At 42.5% G+C, this 22,246-nt stretch overlaps 6 protein-coding genes and 2 long non-coding RNA genes across 17 annotated transcripts in view; 3 read left to right on the top strand and 5 right to left on the bottom strand.

The window, feature by feature from the left end:
• LOC135334269 (kelch-like protein 4) overlaps positions 1-22,246 on the bottom strand; it is a 73,433-nt gene that overhangs the window by 4,394 nt on the left and 46,793 nt on the right. For 3 of the 6 annotated variants that reach the window (XM_064529391.1, XM_064529390.1, XM_064529392.1), the window contains exons 5-6: positions 18,293-18,395; positions 17,869-18,036 (exon numbers count right to left, since the gene is read on the bottom strand). The gene's annotated coding sequence lies outside the window, so the exon portion shown is untranslated. Of the gene's footprint in view, positions 1-16,970; positions 17,065-17,112; positions 17,224-17,405; positions 17,534-17,868; positions 18,037-18,292; positions 18,396-22,246 lie in introns of those variants that run through there. The other 3 variants (XM_064529388.1, XM_064529389.1, XM_064529393.1) reach the window with 3 other exon arrangements.
• LOC135334271 (dual specificity protein kinase shkA-like) lies at positions 1,116-5,615 on the bottom strand. The gene is made up of 3 exons (XM_064529396.1): positions 4,487-5,615; positions 2,905-4,395; positions 1,116-1,970 (listed from the first exon to the last, which is right to left on the bottom strand). The coding sequence occupies exon 2, from the start codon at positions 4,382-4,384 to the stop codon at positions 3,296-3,298; it is 1,089 nt and encodes a 362-aa protein (XP_064385466.1). The 5' UTR covers positions 4,385-4,395; positions 4,487-5,615; the 3' UTR covers positions 1,116-1,970; positions 2,905-3,295.
• Positions 6,405-8,901, top strand: LOC135333040 (CWF19-like protein 1). Its single transcript, XM_064527973.1, has 9 exons — positions 6,405-6,425; positions 6,598-6,749; positions 6,879-7,053; positions 7,156-7,248; positions 7,553-7,669; positions 8,049-8,161; positions 8,444-8,475; positions 8,549-8,705; positions 8,763-8,901. Exons 1-9 carry the CDS (start codon positions 6,405-6,407, stop codon positions 8,803-8,805), a joined length of 903 nt encoding a protein of 300 aa, XP_064384043.1. The 3' UTR covers positions 8,806-8,901.
• Positions 8,932-13,234, bottom strand: LOC135334266 (serine/threonine-protein kinase dst1-like). Of its 2 annotated transcripts, none has more exons than XM_064529383.1 (3): positions 13,138-13,234; positions 11,412-12,971; positions 8,932-9,997 (listed from the first exon to the last, which is right to left on the bottom strand). In XM_064529383.1, exons 2-3 carry the CDS (start codon positions 12,933-12,935, stop codon positions 9,089-9,091), a joined length of 2,433 nt encoding a protein of 810 aa, XP_064385453.1. In that variant the 5' UTR covers positions 12,936-12,971; positions 13,138-13,234; the 3' UTR covers positions 8,932-9,088. The 2 variants fall into 2 exon arrangements, with proteins under 2 accessions (XP_064385453.1, XP_064385454.1); XM_064529384.1 differs by having other exon boundaries at positions 11,412-12,946; positions 13,138-13,229.
• On the bottom strand, positions 13,433-14,151 carry LOC135334259 (uncharacterized). 2 transcript variants are annotated; one of them, XR_010394224.1, is made up of 2 exons: positions 14,018-14,151; positions 13,433-13,756 (listed from the first exon to the last, which is right to left on the bottom strand). It is a non-coding gene; the product is annotated as an uncharacterized LOC135334259 (long non-coding RNA). The 2 variants fall into 2 exon arrangements; XR_010394225.1 differs by having other exon boundaries at positions 14,024-14,149.
• On the top strand, positions 14,184-15,283 carry LOC135334280 (uncharacterized). The gene is made up of 3 exons (XR_010394229.1): positions 14,184-14,289; positions 14,448-14,805; positions 14,994-15,283. It is a non-coding gene; the product is annotated as an uncharacterized LOC135334280 (long non-coding RNA).
• LOC135333091 (dnaJ homolog subfamily C member 25-like) lies at positions 15,288-18,969 on the bottom strand. The gene is made up of 9 exons (XM_064528019.1): positions 18,964-18,969; positions 18,598-18,657; positions 18,293-18,395; positions 17,787-18,036; positions 17,465-17,533; positions 17,161-17,223; positions 15,882-16,056; positions 15,709-15,778; positions 15,288-15,292 (listed from the first exon to the last, which is right to left on the bottom strand). Exons 1-9 carry the CDS (start codon positions 18,967-18,969, stop codon positions 15,288-15,290), a joined length of 801 nt encoding a protein of 266 aa, XP_064384089.1.
• On the top strand, positions 18,766-21,947 carry LOC135334279 (CWF19-like protein 1). 3 transcript variants are annotated; one of them, XM_064529415.1, is made up of 9 exons: positions 18,766-19,231; positions 19,409-19,496; positions 19,568-19,678; positions 19,874-20,074; positions 20,177-20,506; positions 20,566-20,682; positions 21,061-21,174; positions 21,332-21,682; positions 21,744-21,947. In XM_064529415.1, the coding sequence occupies exons 3-5, from the start codon at positions 19,595-19,597 to the stop codon at positions 20,309-20,311; spliced, it is 420 nt and encodes a 139-aa protein (XP_064385485.1). In that variant the 5' UTR covers positions 18,766-19,231; positions 19,409-19,496; positions 19,568-19,594; the 3' UTR covers positions 20,312-20,506; positions 20,566-20,682; positions 21,061-21,174; positions 21,332-21,682; positions 21,744-21,947. The 3 variants fall into 3 exon arrangements, with proteins under 3 accessions (XP_064385485.1, XP_064385484.1, XP_064385483.1); XM_064529414.1 differs by having other exon boundaries at positions 18,780-19,307; XM_064529413.1 differs by having other exon boundaries at positions 18,784-19,496; positions 21,332-21,507; positions 21,577-21,682.

Here is a 22,246-nt window from a genome sequence, read left to right as displayed (position 1 = left end):
ACCCTGCATGAAAAGAGTACCTATAGCTCTTACGATGCGATAATTTTGTAAGAAACAACCATTATCCTGTTGTCATTGGAAATTAATTTAACAATAATCGGAAGACAAAAATTATAATTATGATGATTTGTATGCAAATGTAGATACGTGCGAAAAACCAGTCTGACAGGAAAGTGTTCCTAACGCTCAACATACATCTAACTGACGGACACGTGCCCACAAAGCCCAACATATCAGACTGACAGACAAGTGCCCACAAAGCCCAACATATCAGACTGACGGACAGCTGCCCACAAAGCCCAACATATCAGACTGACGGACAGCTGCCCACAAAGCCCAGCATATCAGACGGACGGACAGCTGCCCACAAAGCCCAACATATCAGACTGACGGACAGCTGCCCACAAAGCCCAGCATATCAGACGGACGGACAGCTGCCCACAAAGCCCAGCATATCAGACGGACGGACAGCTGCCCACAAAGCCCAACATATCAGACTGACGGACAGCTGCCCACAAAGCCCAACAAGAATTATTATATAGTTACAATTATAGTAGTGAGTAGTAGACTTGCAGTCTGTCTATGTCAAGCTTTTTAGCACAACAATGGTTTTGCAGCAACTTACTCTATAGTTCCGAGTCAAAGCAGTGTGCCATCTTGCAGTGTAGTACATCTAGCAACTTAGTCCATGTAGTACCAGAGCACAGTACAGAGCTAGAGTAGGCCTGGCGCCTTCGTACAGTTAAGGTGCACGCAGCTGTGTGCAGAGACTCTCATGCAGGCAGCTGTCTATCACAAGGTTCACGTGAGATGAGTGCTGCACGTCTACCACCCACGATTTTGTTTTGTTTATGTAGTCTTGGCTACCCACCACGCATTTGAGTCTGAGCTCATCAATTAATTATGATCATATCATCAGTGTATGCCCTTGCATGGAAGAGGGGAGGGGTGGGAGCAAAGTAAGAGTTAAATTTGCAGGGCAACTGTACGAGTAGAAAGAACACACTATAAGCCAGCTACTTTGCTAAATACAGGATGTATGATTTTTCAGACAATTGAATTGTTAATAATTACTGTTGGGCATTAATTTGTCCGTTAGCGTGACATGCACATAGTCTAGTCCTCAATAGATGTTGCAACTTCAAACACATAGTTTTACAGTAACTAATAATGATAACTATAGTACTGGTTCATCACATAAGTTATAAATACTGAATAGCTAAAATATTGCCGGTACACTTGAAAAGTGCACTAATTTTTTCTTGGAAAGTTCCTCACAGGGCCGATTGTTCCGTCATCAGTACAAGTGTGCTGCTTCACCCCTGTATACATAATTACGCATGTGATTAGAATTTATACTGAATAAGTATAATAAATAAGGTGACTATAATTTTAATCTTCTTGCATGCTTGAATACAAAGGTATAATAATTATACCAGATTCAACTATTTTAATGGAACGGGTTTGTTACTATATAAGCAACTATTTATTTACACATGCAACTACACGAATCATTATAGACTGGCCTTGATTTGCATGCAGGTTGATTTGTAGAGGTGCTTACATTGCACCATGTATAGTGCTACAATCACACAATTCTTATTTGAGTAACACCATCTGGTGTATAGTTAGAGTAATATGATTTTTAACAACTAGGTAAGTGCATGCACAACACTGTTTAAAATGTTCCACAAGCACTTTTAAGTGTATAATAGCACCCTTTATTGTTCTAGTAACACGTAGCAGTTACGACTGCACTCTTAGTGTTGTGATAGCACCATTAGGTGAGTGTTGGCATAGCACTTTGGGTGCTATTGTAACTACCCATTTTTAACAGTGTACTCGTCATCATCGTCATCACAGGCTCCTCCACCATAGTAGACCTTGCCATTGATGGTCACCGCTTGCCCACCAGCCATCTTCACTGGAGCCTCAGAGCACTGACTGTAGGACAACTGAACCTGTAGGGACTGGAGAATACAGAGAGTCAATAACTTGTGTTGCATGTGATTAGGGGCATATTTGGCTATCTAATAACAGGGAATCAATGTAAGGTTCCCTCAGACAAGAGGGCTACTAGTTCAAGGTTACCATAGCAACAATTAATATATTATAAGCATCCTGTGGGCTCGACATAAATATAGTATATAGAGGGTTATTTTCGTATGGTGAAAATGTTTGTACTTTCCATAATTATCAGTAGAGCTCATATGAAAATTAAAACCAAAAAATTTTCTGGCGCAATAATTATGTTCAACGTCGCTATCCTGAGCTGTATGAATATGAACATTTTAAATAGGTACCGTATAGCGTGAAATTTTCGAGGGGCTTAATTTTCGCGGATTTTGTGGGTTACCAATCCTACACGAAAATTAAGTCCACGAAAATTGTTTTTTAATTAGAATTACCTGCTATAACGTGCAAAGATTTAAAGGCGTGGCTTCCGGTAAGCAGTCATTCCGATAACATTGTGCAACAAAATGCTTTTAGAGGCTAATCCACGAAATATAAGTGCCTCAAAAATTTCGCATTTTATGGTATATAGAACCAGGAACTCCTGATAGAACCAATGAAAATTACCCACTATAAGGTATATATTTTTGTTGCTATGGTAACTTTGAACCACTAAAATAGCCTTATTATTTGGCGCATATATTTGGAGTGGTGATTAGCATACGATGGCTACACTAAGAGTAATTGTACATGACCAATTATTACAAGCCACACTATACACACTTGAATTTTAATTACTGAGGCATCGCAAAAAGAAAATACTTGGTGCATGCTGTATTGGAACAGTAAGCTTTGGTTCTATTAGGGTGGTGATAATCATAATAATTATTATGAGGGTATCATAATTATTATAGATGTGTGCACTTAATGGTACAGTGTTGATGAGCTCACCTGTGGTTTGCTGGTCAGGTAGTCTCTGGTTTTGGTCAGTTGGTCGTTTAAACTCTGAATGGTGGTTTTTTTCTTCTGAAGGGAGATGTCATTGAAGGCAAGCATTGAATCTTTGTCAGCGATAATAGAGTTTTTGTCAGCTAAACAAGCTAGCTCCTGTTCCACTTGTGCAGCGAGATTGGTGACATCTGTTTCCAGTTGAGCTATTTTCGTAGCTTTAGATACAAGCTCGTTGTGAGTGTAGTTGACGTTGGCAATTTGTTGCTCCACCTCTTCAGAGAGTTGCTTACATCGAGTTTCTAACCTAGCGATGGTAGTATCTTTCATGTTAACAATTGTCTCTTTATCTTCGAGTTGACCTTTAAGATCTTCATTCTCCAATTTAAACTGATCAGTCCACAGAGTGCACTAAATGCATACGCTCGACAGTGTTTTCACTTTCTTCCTCTTGTCGTTTTTTCTCCTCCGCCAGTGCCTCATTCTCTCCTGCTTTCTCCTGGATTGCCGAGTCCTTCCTCACAACCTCCTCCTCAAGCTCTCTCTTCTCTGTCAGTAGGGCACTCACTCGCTGGAGCATCTCCATTCTGTTCTCAAAGGAGGGAGGGTGTTCAAGTACCACACCCACCATCCGACCCACTATCTCCGCTGCTCTAGGCCTTCGCTGAGGGTTGTTGCTGAGACAGCGCATGATGAGGTCCATCAGAGGGTGGTCTGGGGGAATCTTCCGAAGAAACTCTTCACGTTGTTCAGCTTCCGTCACTGGTATCAGTCTGTCAGGATTAGCAGGATCGATTTGTGTCTGGCCGATACTTGGTAGTGGCCACTCTGCTGTGAAGGTGTGAATCATCATGATCCCAAAGGAGAACACATCCACACTGGTGTTGTAGTGGGGGTTGGCAAACATCACTTCGGGGGGCATGTATGCTGGGGTGCCAGGGGTCTCCGTCATTCGACTCACTTGAAGGGGGGTCAGGTTTAATATTCGAGCAACCCCCAGATCGGATATCTTGGCCGTCATGTTGGTGGACAAGAGGACATTGTTGGTTGAGAGGTCTCTGTGCACAATGATTGGTGTTTGGCCATGGAGGTAGACCAGGCCCAGTGAGACGTCATGGAGGATGGAGAAGTTGATCTCATCAGGGAGAATACCGTAGCGCTCGAGACAGCTGGTCAAGTTGGTGGGGAGGAACTCCATGACTAGGATGGGGAACTGAGAGCCTTCCTCAAAACAGACTCCCAGAAACTGGACAATGTTGGGGTGCCTAGTTTGACTGAGCAGGTGACACTCCTCCAGATACCTTCGTGCTGCATGCCCGATTCCAGTCTCGTAGAGAACTCGGTAAAGCTTCTTGCCGGCACATTTCAGTCCTCGATACTCTAGCTCCATGACAACAGCGTAGGAACCATGTCCCAACTCATTCTCAGTGATGCGAATTTGTCTCAGAGTGAACTGCTCGAAAGCTTGTGGATTTACAGCCATTGTCTTCTTTACTGTGGGAATAGAAAAGCATGCAATATTAAATAGGCAATCCAACTGGATATCGAAGCCCAATTAAAATGGTATTCAAGCAATTTATCTTACCTGTATATATAGAAAGCTTGATCTGAGGTGGAGTTACAGAGAGGTGAAGTTACAGAGAGAGCAGAGTGTATTCTCGTGGACCAGCCGATATATCATTGTCTGGCAAATTTAATTACACTGCTTGAGCTACTTGTGCAGCAGTCAAGTGCTGCATGTTTGCATTGATAAGTGGTTAGTGGTTAGAGGACGGATGTGTGAAACCACATAATCAAATCGCTAAGCCATGCACAAGCTGTGCAACTGTGCGGTTTCACAACTTACTACAAACACTTAGACACACCTATCACTATCAGCAGGAGTACATGAATAGGAGTAAGCAACTACTATACAGCCCATACAAACGTGTTGTTATCTCACTGTGTCATGCCACGTCATACTACATGTGTAAAACGCCCACATCTCAAGTGGCCTACAACCACAATCAAAACAGTGTGGTTAATTACATGCATTGTGCAAGCACACTTGGTAGAATAGGTCCAGGTGGCTAGCTCTTGCAAAATGAAGAAAAGCAAAGAAACATGAACACAGCAAAGCAACTGTGATAGAAGTTGCCAAAAGCTTGCTACTGAATAAAATAATCTAGCATTGGTGAGAAAATTAACTGAAGAAGTAGAGAAGCTACCACAACTAGAGATGTACCCTGGAGAAAACAGGTTTTTAATATAATCTCTAAGGAACAGGATGATGGCTTGGTGAAGCTTGCAGACTGCCTGTGCAATCAATACAAACAATTTTACATCAAGTGTAAAGGAAAAGATGCATACTTAAATTTTCATTCAGTGGTACGATTTCCTACGTTACATTGCATCTGGGGTAGAAATAAAGCTCTCAAAAGACTCACAAGTAATCGACTCAGACTATGAAGAAACTCCTACTTTTAGTGCATGGGCATCCCTTGTTACTGCTGTGTCTCTCAAGGTTGATGTTGTTTTCCTCAGATACACAACTTGCAATATTCCATGACATTGCAAGTAAGAGATGGAGCAACTTTAGCAGCTTGTCACACCTCTAGTTTAGTTCTCTCTATACACGGTAATCCGGCACCACACACAATGCTAACTGCTTCGCATTGCATCAAACATGTTATTCAGCAAAGATTAGTTACCAATTCATGGTGAACAGCCAATTCCGTCTTTTTCTAAGGTTAAGCATTCTCTAGATGATATTAGCTGAGTAGATCTTATCTATGTTATTCTCTAAGTCTTGTATATAGTTTCAGCCTAGCCTGCACATGCACTTGCACTCTTGTTGACAATTTCTAAGTGAGCCTAGCATGCAGCCATACATGGTCATGTGTACACAAAGTAACCACAGTTTACACTACTACAAGTGTTTGTGACGTAGTGAGATAATAACGAATTTATATGGTGTACATAGTAGTTGCTTACTCCTATTCATGTACTCCTGCTATCAGCCACTTAGTTTAGTTTAGCCTCGATTCCAGAACGCTCTCAATTGAGAAAGACAGTGAGAGGGGCTGGGATCGAGGCTAAGTGTAGTTGTACTTTGGGTCAAGTAAAGAGCATCCTCTCCAAGAACAAAGACTTTGAGGTAGCTACATGTACATACAATGGATGCACACACTCACTGCAGTGTGCCAGTGCATTTATTGTCCCTTTATGTAGCTGCTGTTGTGTGTTGGATCTTTCTTTAGCTCTGACTGCCAGGAGGATCTAGGAGTGGAGCAAGTATCAGGAGGGGGTGGAAACAGGTAATTAAACGATATTAAATCACCTTCCTCTGACATTTATTACACCCCCATGCACAGTGCCTCTACCGACGTTCATCCTTGGCCCGTGTTGGACTGAGCATGGCCAGTTCTATGGAGACTTGTCACGTGATGGAGAAGAGCTTTGCCCCAATGTCACATGTCTAGGTACAGTGCATGCATGTTATTAACCACTCTATCAGTACACACATGAGTCACACTCCATTACAGGTCAGCGTGCATGGAGTGTACAGTGCGTCCAGTGGTCTGAGGGTGGCCTATCTCAGTGGGAGCTACCAGGGGAGGACCTATCAGCATTAAGACAAGGGAGATAATGTATTGGTCAGTTCTCTTCCCAATCACCTGGACAAGTTGTTGAACTAGTTTTTGTTTCTCCCTCCAGCGACCATATTTCACTGACTCTGATGTGTCCTGGCTGGAGGGTCAGTGCAGTGGAGAGGGCTACCGTGGAGTGGACATTCTCCTCACCTCTGATTGGCCCGGGGCAGTGGACAAGTTCACAGTGGCTCCTGTGAGACCTAGCTCCCAGTTATTGTAGGATGGACCAGTACCTTAATAATACCTTATGCTCATGCAGGACGGACTGTACCTGAGTGCAGTGGGGGCAAAGCCTCTAAATAAACTGGCCATGTGTCTCAATTAAGCCACGCTACCATTTTGCAGCTCTACACCAAACCTTCAGAGGGCTCTTGATTCCGCTCATCGCAAACAGAAGAGACAACAGGACGGAGGACCCCCTGCAAAGCGACGACCCCCTCCCCAGCCCAGGGGGCCGTGCTGGTTCTGTCTGGGGGGCAAGGAGGTGGAGAAACATCTCGTGGTCTCCATCGGAGATCATGTGAGATAGAGTGTGTTGTACTTGCTAATACTGCACATACAAAATACAATGTAGCTCACAAATAGCAGACCACTAACAGTTTGTATTGTAAACCCTATATAGACGTACCTGGCTTTATCCAAGGGTGGGATGGTACCAGAGCATGTGCTGGTTCTACCCATCGGTCACTTTGCAGCCTCCACTGACGCACCACCAGTGAGTTCATGTGCTGTGTGTACCACTGCTGTGTGTGTATAGTCATTGTTTGTATTGTGGAGAGTATGTTTCCATGCTCTGTGTGTACTATTTAGCAGTCTGTAGTGGTCAGCCTGTAAGCAGGCCACCCTCTATAATACAGCCAGGTTAATGGGCCCCAAAGTCTCCATAGCATGTGTTTGGACCTGTGTTAGCAGGCCACCTCTTTAGTACAGCCACTGTTGGTCTGCCCACTGTGTAAGCAGAGATCACTATACCATATATCTTGCATGTACACTGTATGACCTGTGCTCTATTACTGTAGGAGGTTTTGGAGGAGCTTGGAAAGTTTAAGAGTGCTCTGAGGAAGTATTTCAACAGCAAAGATCAGTCGTGTGTCATCTTCGAGAGAAACTACAAATCACAGCATCTTCAACTACAGGTCAGTACCGTCAAGGCCGTATTATCATGTGATGTGATTGATACTGTATGGTTGGTGTGTTGAGATTAGGCTACAATGTTTTGAGGGCATGTTGCAGACGGAGGAATGTTCAATGGTTCGGGGACTCTTTCAGCTGAATTCAATTTTAACGATTTTATGATTTCCTGAAAGCTTAGAAAGAGGCCGTCTAACAAAAATTGTGGTGTCATTCCAAGTACCAGTATAGGTCTTTGTAATCTTATTGAGTGAGGCCATTAGAACTAGTATGTTTAAGCTCGTAAAACATTGTAGAAATACGGTACATGTTAGTGTGTGTATGGTATGTGTTGACTGATAGTTGTGTATGGTTAGTGTGTGATGGTAATGGTGGTCACTGTAGGTTATTCCAGTGACCAAGATTCCATCTGATGCTCTGAGACAAGCCTTCATAGATTATGGGCAGAGTATGGGGTGGGGCTTGAGACTGTGCCCAGGGAAACACCACCCTCAGAGGTAACACACACATTATAGCTGTACCATGTTCTACGTACCATTCTCTAAGCTTTTAGTCAATACTTCTCTTTTCCAGAATCTATTAGTTTTGCTACACACACGTTCCCCCTCCCACCACCCACCCACACACACCCACCCATCCACACCTCCCCCACCCACACACACACACACCACACACACACACACACACAGCTTGAGTACACTGGTGTCCCATACTTCCTGGCAGAGTTTGATGATGGGGGAAATGTCTTCACAAGACCATTTTCTCACCAACTCACGCAGACAAACAACCAGATCACTGAATATAGGTTATAGTATGTTTCTACTACTGTGAGCTCATGAGGTAAACAGCACTCTCAAGTGAGTAGGTAAGAACATATCCGTGAGTCTCGTCACACCGACAATGCACACCCTCTAACCTTTCTATTGCATACTCAGCAAATGTCTCTTCCACAAATCTGTCATCATACCTATCGAGTGAACACACAAACTGTTCTAGTTCCTGGAACAATACGTACGGACGTTTCTCTCTCCAATTTGGAAGGTAATTAAAAATTAATGACATGTTGAATGCTTTTATTAGTTGCAATATCGGCTGCAGGGAGGTGTTGGCTGCTCCTCTTGTTCTGAATCTGCCCAATTAGGAAGTCGTGTCTGGCAACAAAGGACGATGAGACGAAAGTTGCTCTAGATATGAGGAAGACTTTGATTTCACTGTTGTTAACAATTCTCATTTTCACAATAATTAATCCCTTTGTTTTGTGAGTGTATTCAAATTATTCAAATTTAATTATATGATGAAATTGAACGTACTGGCCTGTATGCATGGGGATCAACAATAATTATTACTTTAATTGTCAGCATTGCAATAGTCTATAAGGGGGAGTGGCTGGTTCCACGCAAACATGTTTCACTCCAGAAACAAATTTATAAAGAAATAGTTGTTGCGATACTAATTTTTTGCACGGTAGATTGTCTTCCATTGTTCAGTCCCCCAATCACAAAGCATTCTGTTGGAGACAGTGACACAGTGGCAGCGAATGCTATTGGAGATGGTAGATCACCAACGTAGAGCCAGGAGTCCATCGAGGATGAGTAGGCGTAGATCCTTTGAATGAAATCATATTCATTATCCAGTCCACCAACAGCAAAGAGGGTGTCGGATATCGTTACAGGGGAGGGCTGGTAAGTCGGTGTGTTGGATATTGTATTCCAGACAGAGTCGGCTTTGTTGGCACTCCCATCATCCTGTCGGTCTGCTGAGATGAGCTTGTCGACTTGAGCAGCACACACCTTGTTTCGATTATAGCCGTCAAATCCCCCCATTAGGTACACTGTGTTGTTGTAGACAATTCCTCTTTGGGCAGAACAAGCATACGGTAGTCTGTCTGTCTCGCTCCACTGGGAGGTGCTGATGTTGTAGATCTCAACATTATCAGTGTAGCCACCAGGGACCATACCTCCTGCTACGATCAGATGTATTGGGAGACTAATGACTGCTGGTGAACACCTCGCTGTGGGCATGGGTGGGATCGTCTGTTTCCAGTTCCTTTCTTTGTCAAACACATGTACCACGTTGGATGGATAGCCAGATGAATCCATACCGCCAACTGCTACCAGATCACCGTTGACCTCCCCTAGACCAAAACCTTGTACAGGAAGTCTGGGCAGAGTTGACCAAATGTCTTGTGGCGGATCGTAACAATGGATACAGTAGTCATCGCCACAGACTCCTCCACCATAGTAGACCTTGCCATTAATGGTAACCGCTCGCCCACGAGACATCTTTACTGGAGCCTCAGAGCACTGACTGTAGGACAACTGAACCTGTAGGGACTGGAGAATACAGAGAGTCAATAACTTGTGTTGCAGACATTTTGATATTAAGACGACAAATCTATTTTAGCCTTAAATTATTATTTACAGGAAAATATTCATTCTAATCATGTACGATCACTCGGAACATTTAGGAATGTAAGCAGTTTGTATGTAGCGTTCTATGGTACATACGTTCAGGAGTGTATGATATGCATGTCCTGGTACGCTTTGTTAACATCAGATGATAAGATTACCGTAGCAACACCATATCAACAAAATAATCCTATGGGACACTATTTGACACTTATTATTGGAGTGGTGATTACTGTGACAAAATAATTATATTCACAGATGTGTACGTGCATTGATTACAACCCACATTATAATACACAACAACTTTGCTTCGAATTACCGAGGCATCGCAAAAACAATTTTTAGAATGTACTTAGTGTTCAATTGGAACAGTAATAGCTTTAGAATGAACTTGGTACTTCCTTGAATTAGTTTAAGCTGGCGCTGTGCTAATGCCTCTCGCCATGTTTTTGCTTTCGCTGAAAAGTATTAGAGTGTTATATTAGTTTCTATAATGAATTTTATATTAAAGTTAACTTATCTATATAAAGTCACTGAGAAGAAAAAACTTATCTATTGTTGTATTATGTGGCTTACTAGGACGTCAAGAAAGAAGAAAATTGGTTCTTCCAGGATCTGTAGTTCAGTGTATATAATATGCAAGAAGAAAAGACCTGTGTACATGCATATTGCTATCTATATTGTTATATGGTAGTGTTTTGTGGCTTACCAGGCCTTCAAGACAAAGATGATTCTGCCAGGAGGATCTGGATCTTGGATTATTATTATTTCTCACACATGGGGAATGAGCGCGCATGCGCATTACATCCATAGGAATAATTAAAGGGTGTGTCCAAAGAGATCAATGGCTACTGCTAGCTAGCTGTTTTAACAGATATTTTCTAAGTATTGTAGCTAACAAAAAGCTAGCGCTTTAGTGCAAGGCTAACTCATATGTTGAATAGGAAGTTTGTGCGGATAGATGATGTTATGAAAGATTTTGAAGAGACTGCAACAGCCTTCAATGTGAGTCAAACTAGCCATAACTCAAGAAAGAAGCTTTAGTTTGCTAATCCACGAATCAAAATCCAAGAGAACGTGGCTAGAAGCCTATAGAAGCTGTTAGGTCGCATTGCAACCGTTGAGCAGTTACAGCTGGAACAGACACACAGACAGACACACACACACACACACAGTCAGCTTTACCGTATCCCTCGTGCGGCTACGCCTCGAGGCATAATTAGGGTGGAAATAATTATAATATCGCAAGCGCGAAATTTTTGAGGCTATTACTTCTATTAGGGTGGCGATGGTATACTCAGTATCATATCAGTTAGTGGTACAGTGTTGAGGAGCTCACCTGTGGTTTGCTGGTCAGGTAGTCTCTAGTTTTGGTGAGTTGGTCGTTTAAACTCTGAATGGTGGTTTTATTCTTTAGAAGGGAAGTGTCCTTGGAGGCAATGATCGAAGCCTTATGAGCGATAGTCAAGTTATTGTGGGTGATAATAGAGTTTTTGTCAGCTAAACAAGCTTGCTCTTGTTCCACTTGTGCAGTGAGATTGGTGACATCTGTTTCCAGTTGAGCTATTTTCGTAGCTTTAGATACAAGCTCGTTGTGAGTGTAGTTGACGTTGGCAATTTGTTGCTCCACCTCTTCAGTGAGTTGCTTACATCGAGTTTCTACCTCAGTAATCCTAGCATCTTTGGAGAAGATAAATGCATCTTTTGTGTTAACAATTGTCTCTTTATCTTCGAGTTGACCTTTAAGATTTTCAATCTCCAATTTAAACTGATCAGTTTCCACAGAGTGCACCAACTGCATACGCTCGACAGTGTTTTCACTTTCTTCTTCTTGTCGTCTTTTCTCCTCCGCCAGTGCCTCGTTCTCTCCTACTTTCTCCTGGATTGCCGAGTCCTTCCTCACAACCTCCTCCTCAAGCTCCCTCTTCTCTGTCAGTAGGGCACTCACTCGCTGGAGCATCTCCACTCTGTTCTCAAAGGAGGGAGGATGTTCAAGTACCACACCCACCATCCGACCCACTATCTCCGCTGCTCTAGGCCTTTGCTGAGGGTTGTTGCTGAGACAGCGCATGATGAGGTCCATCAGAGGGTGGTCTGGGGAAATCTTTCGAAGAAAATGTTCACGTCGTTCAGCTTCCGTTACTGGTATCAGACCATTGGGATTAGCAGGATCGATTCTGTTGGGACCGATCTTAGGTAGTGGCCACTCTGCTGTAAAGGTGTGAATCATCATGACCCCAAAGGAGAACACATCCACACTGGTGTCATAGTGGGGGTCGGCAATCATCACTTCGGGGGGCATGTACGCTGGGGTGCCAGGGGTCTCTGTCATTCGACTCACTTGAAGGGGGGTCAGGTTCAATATTCGAGCAACCCCCAGATCGGATATCTTGGCCATCATGTTGGTGGACAATAGGACATTGTTGGCTGAGAGGTCTCTGTGCACAATGACTGGTGTTTGGCCATGGAGGTAGGCAAGGCCCAGTGAGACGTCATGGAGGATGGAGAAGTTGATCTCATCGGGGAGAATACCGTAGCGCTCGAGACAGCTGGTCAAGTTGGTGGGGAGGAACTCCATGACTAGGATGGGGAACTGAGAGCCTTCCTCAAAACAGACTCCCAGAAACTGGACAATGTTGGGGTGCCTAGTTTGACTGAGCAGGTGACACTCCTCCAGATACCTTCGTGCTGCATGCCCGATTCCAGCTTCGTACAGAGCTCTGTGAAGCTTCTTGCCGGCACATTTCAGTCCTCGATACTCTAGCTCCATGACAACAGCGTAGGAACCATGTCCCAACTCATTCTCAGTGATGCGAATTTGTCTCAGAGTGAACTGCTCGAAAGTTTGTGGATTTACAGCCATTGTCTTCGTTACTGTGTGAATGCAATATATCCAGCTCTATTATAACAGAAAAAGTAAAGTCAATGCTTATAAATAGCAATGAAAAGAATCAGTCTTTCAGCTTTGTAATATAATTATTGCATTCATAGAGCTGCCTTACGTATACAGGACCATAAATATGCAGTTTTATATTAATACAGTATTATATTAATTACTGACTTACCTGTACTAGACTGTAAACTGTAAAGTCAAGAGAAAGCTTGATTGGTGAAGCATGACAAAAACAAGCAGCCCTAAAAGTTCATGGTACTAGATACGCCCTTCCTTTATTGCAGCAAAAGGAGGTGTGGCTTGTACAGTTACAAGAGCTTAAGTCCATGAACTTTGACCTTATAATTATCTATGATGTGGGGGCGGCTCCAGAGGATTATGACATTCAATTAATACTAGATCTAGTGCAGATCCATACAGGGTATTAAAATTAATGTGCTCATGCATCCCAACATGTTGTAACACTATTGAAATTAATACAGCAAACATTGTTTTATTGCACAAAAAACAATTATTATTGTGAAAGAACATTCTGGCATTTGTGTTCGCCTCTTCACTTATGAGGCAGAGCAGTCTGTAGCCTCGGTCCCAAGGACAATGCTACAATAGTCCCAGTAGAAACTCCACTCAAAATTTGAAGACAAAAATATGTACTCAGTGTAGCACAAGCCACACAGTAATGATGCACAGGAACATGGGTTAAGAATCCAGAAATGAGAAGTGAACGACAGACTCTTTGTAGACCAAGACGTTGCAGATCTCAAGGATTGCTTTCACTTGTACAGTACGGCCTGGGAAATGGTGAAACAACAATTACAAGTGAGATAGTATGAAACGTATGGAGTAAATGGACATATAGCGGAAAAGAAGAAACAAGAGTGAAGGTGGTGCGAAGGGTCTGTCTTTACAAACAAGCGTTACTAATACTAGATCTACATCAGACATGTATCTATACCATACCATGTACCAGCTAGCTATTGTGTATACTGCATGTACTGCATGTACTGAGATGATATAATTATAATTTTATAGACTACCTAATTTTATCTTACTTGTACCATAGATAGTAGAGGATACATGGTTCACCACAAGGAGGCTACAGCAACGACTGCAGTCTGTTCCCCCTAGCCCCAGGCCCTAGCTAGCTCTCATCTCTGACAGTTTGAATATTAACGGTTTTTTACCATTAAAAGGTGTATTTTATATGCAAGGTTCAAAGGTGGACATTGGACATATTCCTGTAGTATTTAGTCGCTTTCCGTACAGTTTGCATCACAAAGTCAAAGATCTGATACCAGGTTGAAAATCAATCTTTCTTTCTCTGGTATGCTTTAAAGACTAGAGTTATAATTCATGGTAGTATGTTGTACTGACATATTGCATATATTGACTCGAAGTGATTGCATGGAACAGTATTCTATGTGTTAGTGAGTAGAGCAACCAACTAATCTCAACTGTCCCCTCCTCCCCACACGTACACAGAACAAGGTGTCCTCACATGATTCAGAGGAACGATACGTAACCATCAACCGCCCACCTTCCTCTGGCTCTGTCACTGACTACTATCTCCTCCCAGACAGAAACAGAAGAGATGTCGACACCCAATCCTTCGAGTCCCACGAGCTCAACTCTCTGGCCTCTACTCCAGTTAGTCAGAGGAAGACAAACGTCCTAGTCTCTGAGAGTGTGGATGTTAAAGTGAGAGTAAAATCTATCAAGACTCCCAGCGCAGAGGAGGCACTAAAGGATGAGAAGTTGGAGACACTGGATATCAATTTTGACGAAATGAACCAAAATATCTACTCCACCAATACCAACGGCAGTACCAGCAACAATACTGGTAAGTTAATTAATAGTCTCATTGTATTTTAAACCATATCCTTTGCTTCAAATATCTTTGAATATCTTTAAAAGCTGTTCGTATTAATACAGTATCTAGTATCATCAGCTACTATACGTGTGTATATATATCCCACCCTCTTACTGTATGGCATACTCAACTAACCCCCCCCCCCCACACACACACAGTGGCATATGAGAGCAGGACTCCCTCTGCTGCCACTGTTGCCCACAGCCTGCTCCCACCTCCCTCAGCCACGCCCTCACAGTCCTCTGAGAGTACGAAGGTCAAGAAGTACGAGAGCATGAAGGTGGAGGACATTGAGAACTAAATCACTGACGCTTGCAAAAAAAAACATTAGTAGTGTACTCCTATTTATTCTTGTATGAAAGAGCAATGTTGTTTTGTCATATAATTATTATAGCGATTATCTTTAGAATCCGATAATCTATATCAATAATATTTTTGTGTAAATTAATGTCTCAAGCTGCATGTATAATTATATATGCGTACTGTGTGATTCATAAGCAGTTCAACTGATACTATATATTATACTATTAATTATATACAGCTCCAGCTATAGCTGTATAATTATACATGTTTTTCAACGTATACTCAACTCTATAGTATTATATATAATAATGCAACCCTTAATTATTATTATTAATGGATATGATAATAATTATAACAAACTTTTTTGAAAACATTTGCTATAAAAAGAAAATTGTAAAAATAAAACTACTAAGTGATTATGAAGGAGAGATTGAGTGGGGTCGGTCCGAATTAAGTGATTCCAGCAAAAGTGTTCTATTTGAATGTGAGAGCTCCTATATACTAGGGCAACTCCTAAGCTGATTGCAGCCACTGTACATGTGAGCCAGCCAGTAGGGCGGCGGTTCTCACGTCTTTGGTTTTCAGTTCTCTCTTTGGCTTTCTCAGAGGCATCAATACTCACTGCTCCCTTGATGGCACCCTGGATGTGGAGAAATAAAATATTATTAAAGAAACACACAAGTAATTATAGTACATCGAATTTATACAAAGTAATAGAAAATACATATACAACAATTTCTTACCCAACCGCCATGCTCGAGAATCCACTGAGTGAAGTCATGAAGAAATGTCGTCTGCCATCCAATGATACTGTCTATCAAGGGAGTCTTGTTCTCTTCATACAATCGTTTGGCTAGTACGCTCGTGAAGAACAGCAGCACTGCAATCTTGCCCCACTTGATGTCGTCTACCATGAGCCTGGAACAAGAGTCTTGATATTCAACATAGAGTTGTTAGTGAGATATGTCCAGTGTCTTCACTCGGCCCTCAATTCTTTGTTGATGCTTCAGTTTCAGGTCTTTACAGCAACTTTCCAGCGTCGAAATCACATCTTTAAAGCCTTTATCCTTCTCAAGGAGACCCCTCATAAGCTTGTCGTGGCTGTAGTTGTATTTCAGTTGTATTCCGTCTTCTTTCAGCATAAAATCCACGAGGTGATGGCATGGCACTGCTTTGGGTTTTGATTTGGTGAAGGTCGTCTCTTGAATGGGCCATAGTTGAAGGAGACTTGAGTGGAGTGGAGAGAGTGGAGGATCGAGTTGATTGGAGCGGAAGTTGGTTGGTCGGGATAACATTGATACACACGTATACCGTATAGAGGGTAATTTTCAGGGGACAAAATATTCGTGGTTCAGCAATATTGAGACATTTCGTGGTTGCTGCTTGCACTGCAGGTAAAGGTAGGCAAGGTCGCTTCATTCGTGGGTAAAATATTCGTGGTCAGACCTCCAACCACGAATATTTTGCCCCACGAAAATTACACGCTATACGGTGCAAAGAGCCCTCCTTATATAGTACACCCTAAGCCAAGGAATTTGTGGTTTTCTCAACATGCGTCAGGTACTCTCTGATTGGCTGCTCCAATAAATTGAAATATGAAATAATTAAATCTACCACTAAGGAATGTGCTTGAAATGCTTTGCAGCTCTGTGCAGGCTCTGTGCGCATGCGCCTTAATTAATTGCATGCAAAATAAATTTTTTTTTACAAACACAAAATTTTGTGTTTGTAAAAAAAAAATTTATTCGGTTTTATTGAAAGGAATTTTGCATTACTGCAAAATTCCTTTCAATAAAACCTTAATTATTACTGCAAAATTCCTTTCAATAAAACCGAAGCAAAAAATGATAAATATGCTTTCATACAAAATGTTATTGTCCCTAACAGTTTGTGGTGACTCTTTTCTGACCAGCTCTCACGTATCTCCTGTGAGGGTGGGGTATTGTAATCATGGTGACTTTATTAATCACTTACTCACTGTACTTGGTATCGTCTAACCTCCTTCACTGGCCTCACTCTCACTTGTACTTCTTGTACTTGGCATTGTCTAGCAGCGCCGTCTTTCTTTCCTCTCCTCCTTGTACTCTGCAACATAGGTTTACTGTATCAACCACTACCAGAACAGAAATTAATGCTTGAAATATAAACACTTGTGAGTAGACCAACCTACCCCCTCAACTTCAATTGTAAACAAAAGGTAAACAAAAGTTCCTAACAAAATAATGGCACAATAATTATAAGACTAGCTGGTTACATCATCGACTCACAGAATGTTGAGGTTCTACTCCACAATTCTCTGTAGCACAGTCTCTTCGTCGTTCTTTACTTCCTCCCTTGAGTCCGTCTCTGACCCTCCTTCAACAACCCCTTCTCCACTGCCAGCTCCTCACGATATCTGGGGACATAAATAACTACATGTCTACAGAGTATGCTACTTAAATACAGCCACTGTGAGCACCTCATTCACACACTATGGGTATGTGTTTACTTGCTGTTGATAATCAATCAATCTGACGTCTTCTGTATGGGCTTAAAAAGAGGCCTGATTCTGAAAAAGCACCACTTATAATCATAGATAGCCAACGATTTTTTCCTAAAAATAGAAATGGACAATGTGGACTGGAAACTAATTGCTGATTTATACACACCGTATGGTAGCACACCAACAGCTACTAAATGCATCTTTTAGGTTCCTAACTTGTTTTGAGATGCCTTGCAAACTAGTCTCACCTTGGCATTCTGAGAGAGCTGCAGTGATGGCTGTATCGTACGAGTGCCACCAGCCGAGGTACTGGACCAGAGAGATAACGCTGATGGCCACACCCACAACCACTCGGATGTCCACCTGGGGGGTCACTAGACGAAGATCGTAGTGATAGTAGTGATGGTACACTTGCTCTGTGGGGGGGCAGTAACTTATTGTGTGAGTGTGTGTGGTGGGCATACGATGTGAATGATGCTATTATAGCAACTATTTACTTCCTAAGAATGCATCTCTCTATATAACAACTCCATTAGCATAACTATCCAATTAACAGGCAAACAGAGAACTGCCATTAGAGTAGCCATGGTAAAGTTATCACCAATTGCAGGGGAACTGTCTTTAGTTACTAGTAGGTAGTGAGTAATAACTACCCCCTAGCCCTGTACCTACCAGGGTTCTCAAGCATGTAGTCATAGTTTGCTCTCTCCTCCTCATCCTTCAGTATCTCGTAGGTCGTGCTGATGAGCTGGAACCTCTCCCTAGAGCCCTCAGCCTGGAGGGGGGAGTGAGGTATTAGGGGCACACAAAGAAATGGAGATTCATTTCATGAGGGGAGGGGGTACATGCAATGTGACTATACTGTGCAATTCACTTTACTATGGCACCATTACATTAGATAAAATTATAAAGCATTTTACGATGGTTTTGGGACTAGTTGTATATCTACTGAGACTAACCAACTCTCCCTCTGTTACCTTGTTCTTGCCAGGATGGTACTCCAGTGCCAGGTGTCGATAGGCTCTCCTCATCTCAGCCTGTAACCAGGCAACAGTGTGTGAGCACAGTCAATAGCTCCACCACGTACTTACAGCTGTGACTATTTGTCCACTTGAAGAACTGCATGTAGGGAACGAGAATAATTATCAGCTAGTCAGGTGTTGGCCTGGATGATAGGTAAAAACAGCTCATACAGATAATTATACTGATACACCTGTTTCTACAAATCACAGCATCTCTAGTCAGCTCTAAAATGATTTACTTGCATTGAACTAGCTAGCCAGATCTAATAATCCACAACTCCAACCACACGCACTCTGTCAATAGTGAGTGTAGGGACTGACCGTCATAGCAGCTCTCTCTGCCACAGTAGAGTCCCTCCAGGAGACCAGCTATCAGCATCAAGACAAGGGAGATAATCTATTGGTCAGTTCTCTTCCCAATCACCTGGAGAAGTTGTTGAACTATGGTACGTTCACCTGTATTATTAGTGTCAGCTCTTTAAATAGAGTTCTGTTGGTACAATTTCTTGATTTTTTGAGTCCGTTCAGGCCATTGTCAAAAACTGGCTGAAAATAATTAACACATCATCTGAAAGGCATCTCTCTACATGTATGTCTGAAAATGAATGTGATTGGACCAACAGAACTAAAGTTTTGACTGTTCGAAGATACTTCATTTAATGCTTGTAATTATACGTACATGTTACATGTCCTCATCTTTAAATCCCTACACAGTAATACCTCCACAACTTTTGATGCTAACTGTATTGTGTTTCATTTCATGCAGGAATCACAAAATCCTCCAAGGCAAGCCACATCATGTGACACGATTCTTAGCTTTTGCTCAAGTGGGAAATCCAGACAAAAAGAAAAGAGTGAGTTGAAATCATTCTAGTCCCATTAGTATTACATGTTATTAATGATGACATCATCTTCATACCTGCAGTAGCTGTATGCATTCTCTGTCACACCCATGAGCTCCATGGACGAGAAAGAGCTGACTCAGCAACCACCCACTGCCACCAACTGTCCCTACACTGAACTAGTCAAATCTTTGGTAAGAAAAACTATTATCCCATATAATGTCTAGCTATCCTTGAAGGCTCAATATACCAATTTTCCAAACAAAAGCTTGCGTTATGTAGCACTCTGAGAGTCCTATCTCTAGATATCACCATTTGTGTTGTAGTTCAAATCCACCGTGTTTGCAGAGGTCAAAGTTTATTGTGTACCTACCCCACACACTGTGCAGAGGGAGTCTCAAGAGGAGGCTGGGCCTAACTTCTTATTTGACCAGAGGGCTCTTGATTCAGCTCATCGCAAACAGAAGAGACGACAGGACGGAGGACCCCCTGAAAAGAGACGACCCCCTCCCCAGCCCAGGGGGCCGTGCTGGTTCTGTCTGGGGGGCAAGGAGGTGGAGAAACATCTCGTGGTCTCCATCGGAGATCATGTGAGATAGAGTGTGTTGTACCTGCTAATACTGCACATACAAAATACAATGTAGCTCACAAATAGCAGACCACTAACAGTTTGTATTGTATACCCTATATAGACCTACCTGGCTTTATCCAAGGGTGGGATGGTACCAGAGCATGTGCTGGTCCTACCCATCGGTCACTATGCAGCCTCCACTGACGCACCACCAGTGAGTTCATGTGCTGTGTGTACCACTGCTGTGTGTGTATAGTCATTGTTTGTATTGTGGAGAGTATGTTTCCATGCGCTGTGTGTACTATTTAGCAGTCTGTAGTGGTCAGCCTGTAAGCAGGCCACCCTCTATAATACAGCCAGGTTAATGGGTCCCAAAGTCTCCATAGCATGTGTTTGGACCTGTGTTAGCAGACCACCTCTTTAGTACAGCCACTGTTGGTCTGCCCACTGTGTAAGCAGAGATCATATATCATGCATGTACACTGTATGACCTGTGCTCTATTACTGTAGGAGGTTTTGGAGGAGCTTGGAAAGTTTAAGAGTGCTCTGAGGAAGTACTTCAACAGCAAAGATCAGTTGTGTGTCATCTTCGAGAGAAACTACAAATCACAACATCTTCAACTACAGGTCAGTACCGTCAAGGCCGTATTACGTGATTGATACTGTATGGTTGGTGTGTTGAGATTCGGCTACAAGGTTTTGATGGGAAGTTGTAATGCGATTTCTCCAATTTATTAATGATTCAGGAGTCTTTCACTCAGCTGCCATAACTTGAATTCTGTGAAATCAATTTAAACGATTTAGAAAGAGACCATCTAGCAAAGATCATAATGTCATACAATATAGGTATTTGAAATCGTATATGTGAAGCCATTAGCATTCGCAAACTTACATAATTATGTGGAAACATTGTATAAATACGGTACATGCTAGTGTGTGTATGGTAGATGTGTTGACTGATAGTTGTGTATGGTTAGTGTGTGATGGTAATGGTGGTCACTGTAGGTTATTCCAGTGACCAAGATTCCCTCTGATGCTCTGAGACAAGCCTTCATACATTATGGGCGGAGTATGGGGGTGTGGCTTGAGACTGTGCCCAGGGAAACACCACTCTCAGAGGTAACACATTGCTAGTTAGTTTTGCTACACACACCGCTCCCCCCCCACACACACACACACACACACACACACCCCACCCCACACACACACACACACACGCACACGCACACTCCCACCACACACATACACACACACACACACACACACACACACACAGATTGCATACACTGGTGTTTCATAAATCCTGGCAGAATTTGATGATGGGGGAAATATGTTCACAAGACCATTTTCTCACCAACTCACGCAGACAAACAACCAGATCACTGAATATAGGTTATAGTATGTTTCTACTACTTTGAGCTCATGAGGTAAACAGCACTCTCAAGTGAGTAGGTAAGAACATATCCGTGAGTCTCGTCACACCGACAATGCACACCTCTAACCTTTCTATTGCATACTCAGCAAATGTCTCTTCCACAAATCTGTCATCATACCTATCGAGTGAACACACAAACTGTTTTAGTTCCTGGAACAATACGTACGAGCGTTTCTCTCTCCAATTTGGAAGGTAATTAAAAACCAATTAATGACATGTTGAATGCTTTTATTGGTTGCAATATCGGCTGCAGGGAGGTGTTGGCTGATCCTCTCGTTCTGAATCTGCCCAATCAGATCAACTGGAAGTTGTGTCTTGCGACGAAGGACGAGAAGACGAAAGTTGCTCTAGAAATGAGGAAGAACTTTGAATCATGATTTCACAACTTACAACTGACAACGATGATCAAGTTTATTTTCACTTTCACTTTTGTATAATTGACGTTTTGTGTTTGTTGTCCAATGATAATTAAAGGGGAGGGGCTGCATGGTACGTTGTATGTAGTCGAGCGTCACCGCCCTCCTTGAAGGAGGTCGGGAATCAAGTTCATCAACAGTTTTGTTCTGGCCTGTTACGCAATAGTATCATGAAATATCATTCATTCTATGTGGGTGCTAACCAATAGCGATGAATATAATTTATTAAAGTGGGTGTTGGCCTCGCCTCTCAGTCAATCCAACGTGTGTAAAATTCACACGTGGTACAGTTGAGTGGGTGTGATCAATCCTGACCTCCTTCCAGGCAACGGTAGAGGGC

This window comes from Halichondria panicea, chromosome 3 (genome assembly GCF_963675165.1).
Source record: "Halichondria panicea chromosome 3, odHalPani1.1, whole genome shotgun sequence".
Lineage (NCBI taxonomy): Eukaryota > Metazoa > Porifera > Demospongiae > Suberitida > Halichondriidae > Halichondria > Halichondria panicea.
Note: the sequence above shows the minus strand (reverse complement) of the source record. Positions and strands in the feature narration are given on the sequence as shown.

Coding starts and splice junctions, on each gene's coding strand:
- LOC135334271 (XM_064529396.1), bottom strand. CDS start 4,384: ATGGCTGTAAATCCACAAGCTTTCGAGCAGTTCACTCTGAGACAAATT.
- LOC135333040 (XM_064527973.1), top strand. CDS start 6,405: ATGAGTCACACTCCATTACAG. Junction 8,162..8,443: donor GGGAAACACCACCCTCAGAG/GTAACACACACA, acceptor CAACTCACGCAG/ACAAACAACCAGATCACTGA. Junction 8,706..8,762: donor TTCTCTCTCCAATTTGGAAG/GTAATTAAAAAT, acceptor TATCGGCTGCAG/GGAGGTGTTGGCTGCTCCTC.
- LOC135334266 (XM_064529383.1), bottom strand. CDS start 12,935: ATGGCTGTAAATCCACAAACTTTCGAGCAGTTCACTCTGAGACAAATT. Junction 9,998..11,411: donor ACCTGACCAGCAAACCACAG/GTGAGCTCCTCA, acceptor TGTATTCTCCAG/TCCCTACAGGTTCAGTTGTC.
- LOC135333091 (XM_064528019.1), bottom strand. Junction 17,534..17,786: donor TGTTGGTGTGCTACCATACG/GTGTGTATAAAT, acceptor TTATGTCCCCAG/ATATCGTGAGGAGCTGGCAG. Junction 16,057..17,160: donor GCCAAGTACAAGAAGTACAA/GTGAGAGTGAGG, acceptor CTCTTGTTCCAG/GCTCATGGTAGACGACATCA.
- LOC135334279 (XM_064529415.1), top strand. CDS start 19,595: ATGAGCTCCATGGACGAGAAAGAGCTGACTCAGCAACCACCCACTGCC. Junction 19,679..19,873: donor CTGAACTAGTCAAATCTTTG/GTAAGAAAAACT, acceptor CACACTGTGCAG/AGGGAGTCTCAAGAGGAGGC. Junction 20,075..20,176: donor TGGTCTCCATCGGAGATCAT/GTGAGATAGAGT, acceptor TACCCTATATAG/ACCTACCTGGCTTTATCCAA.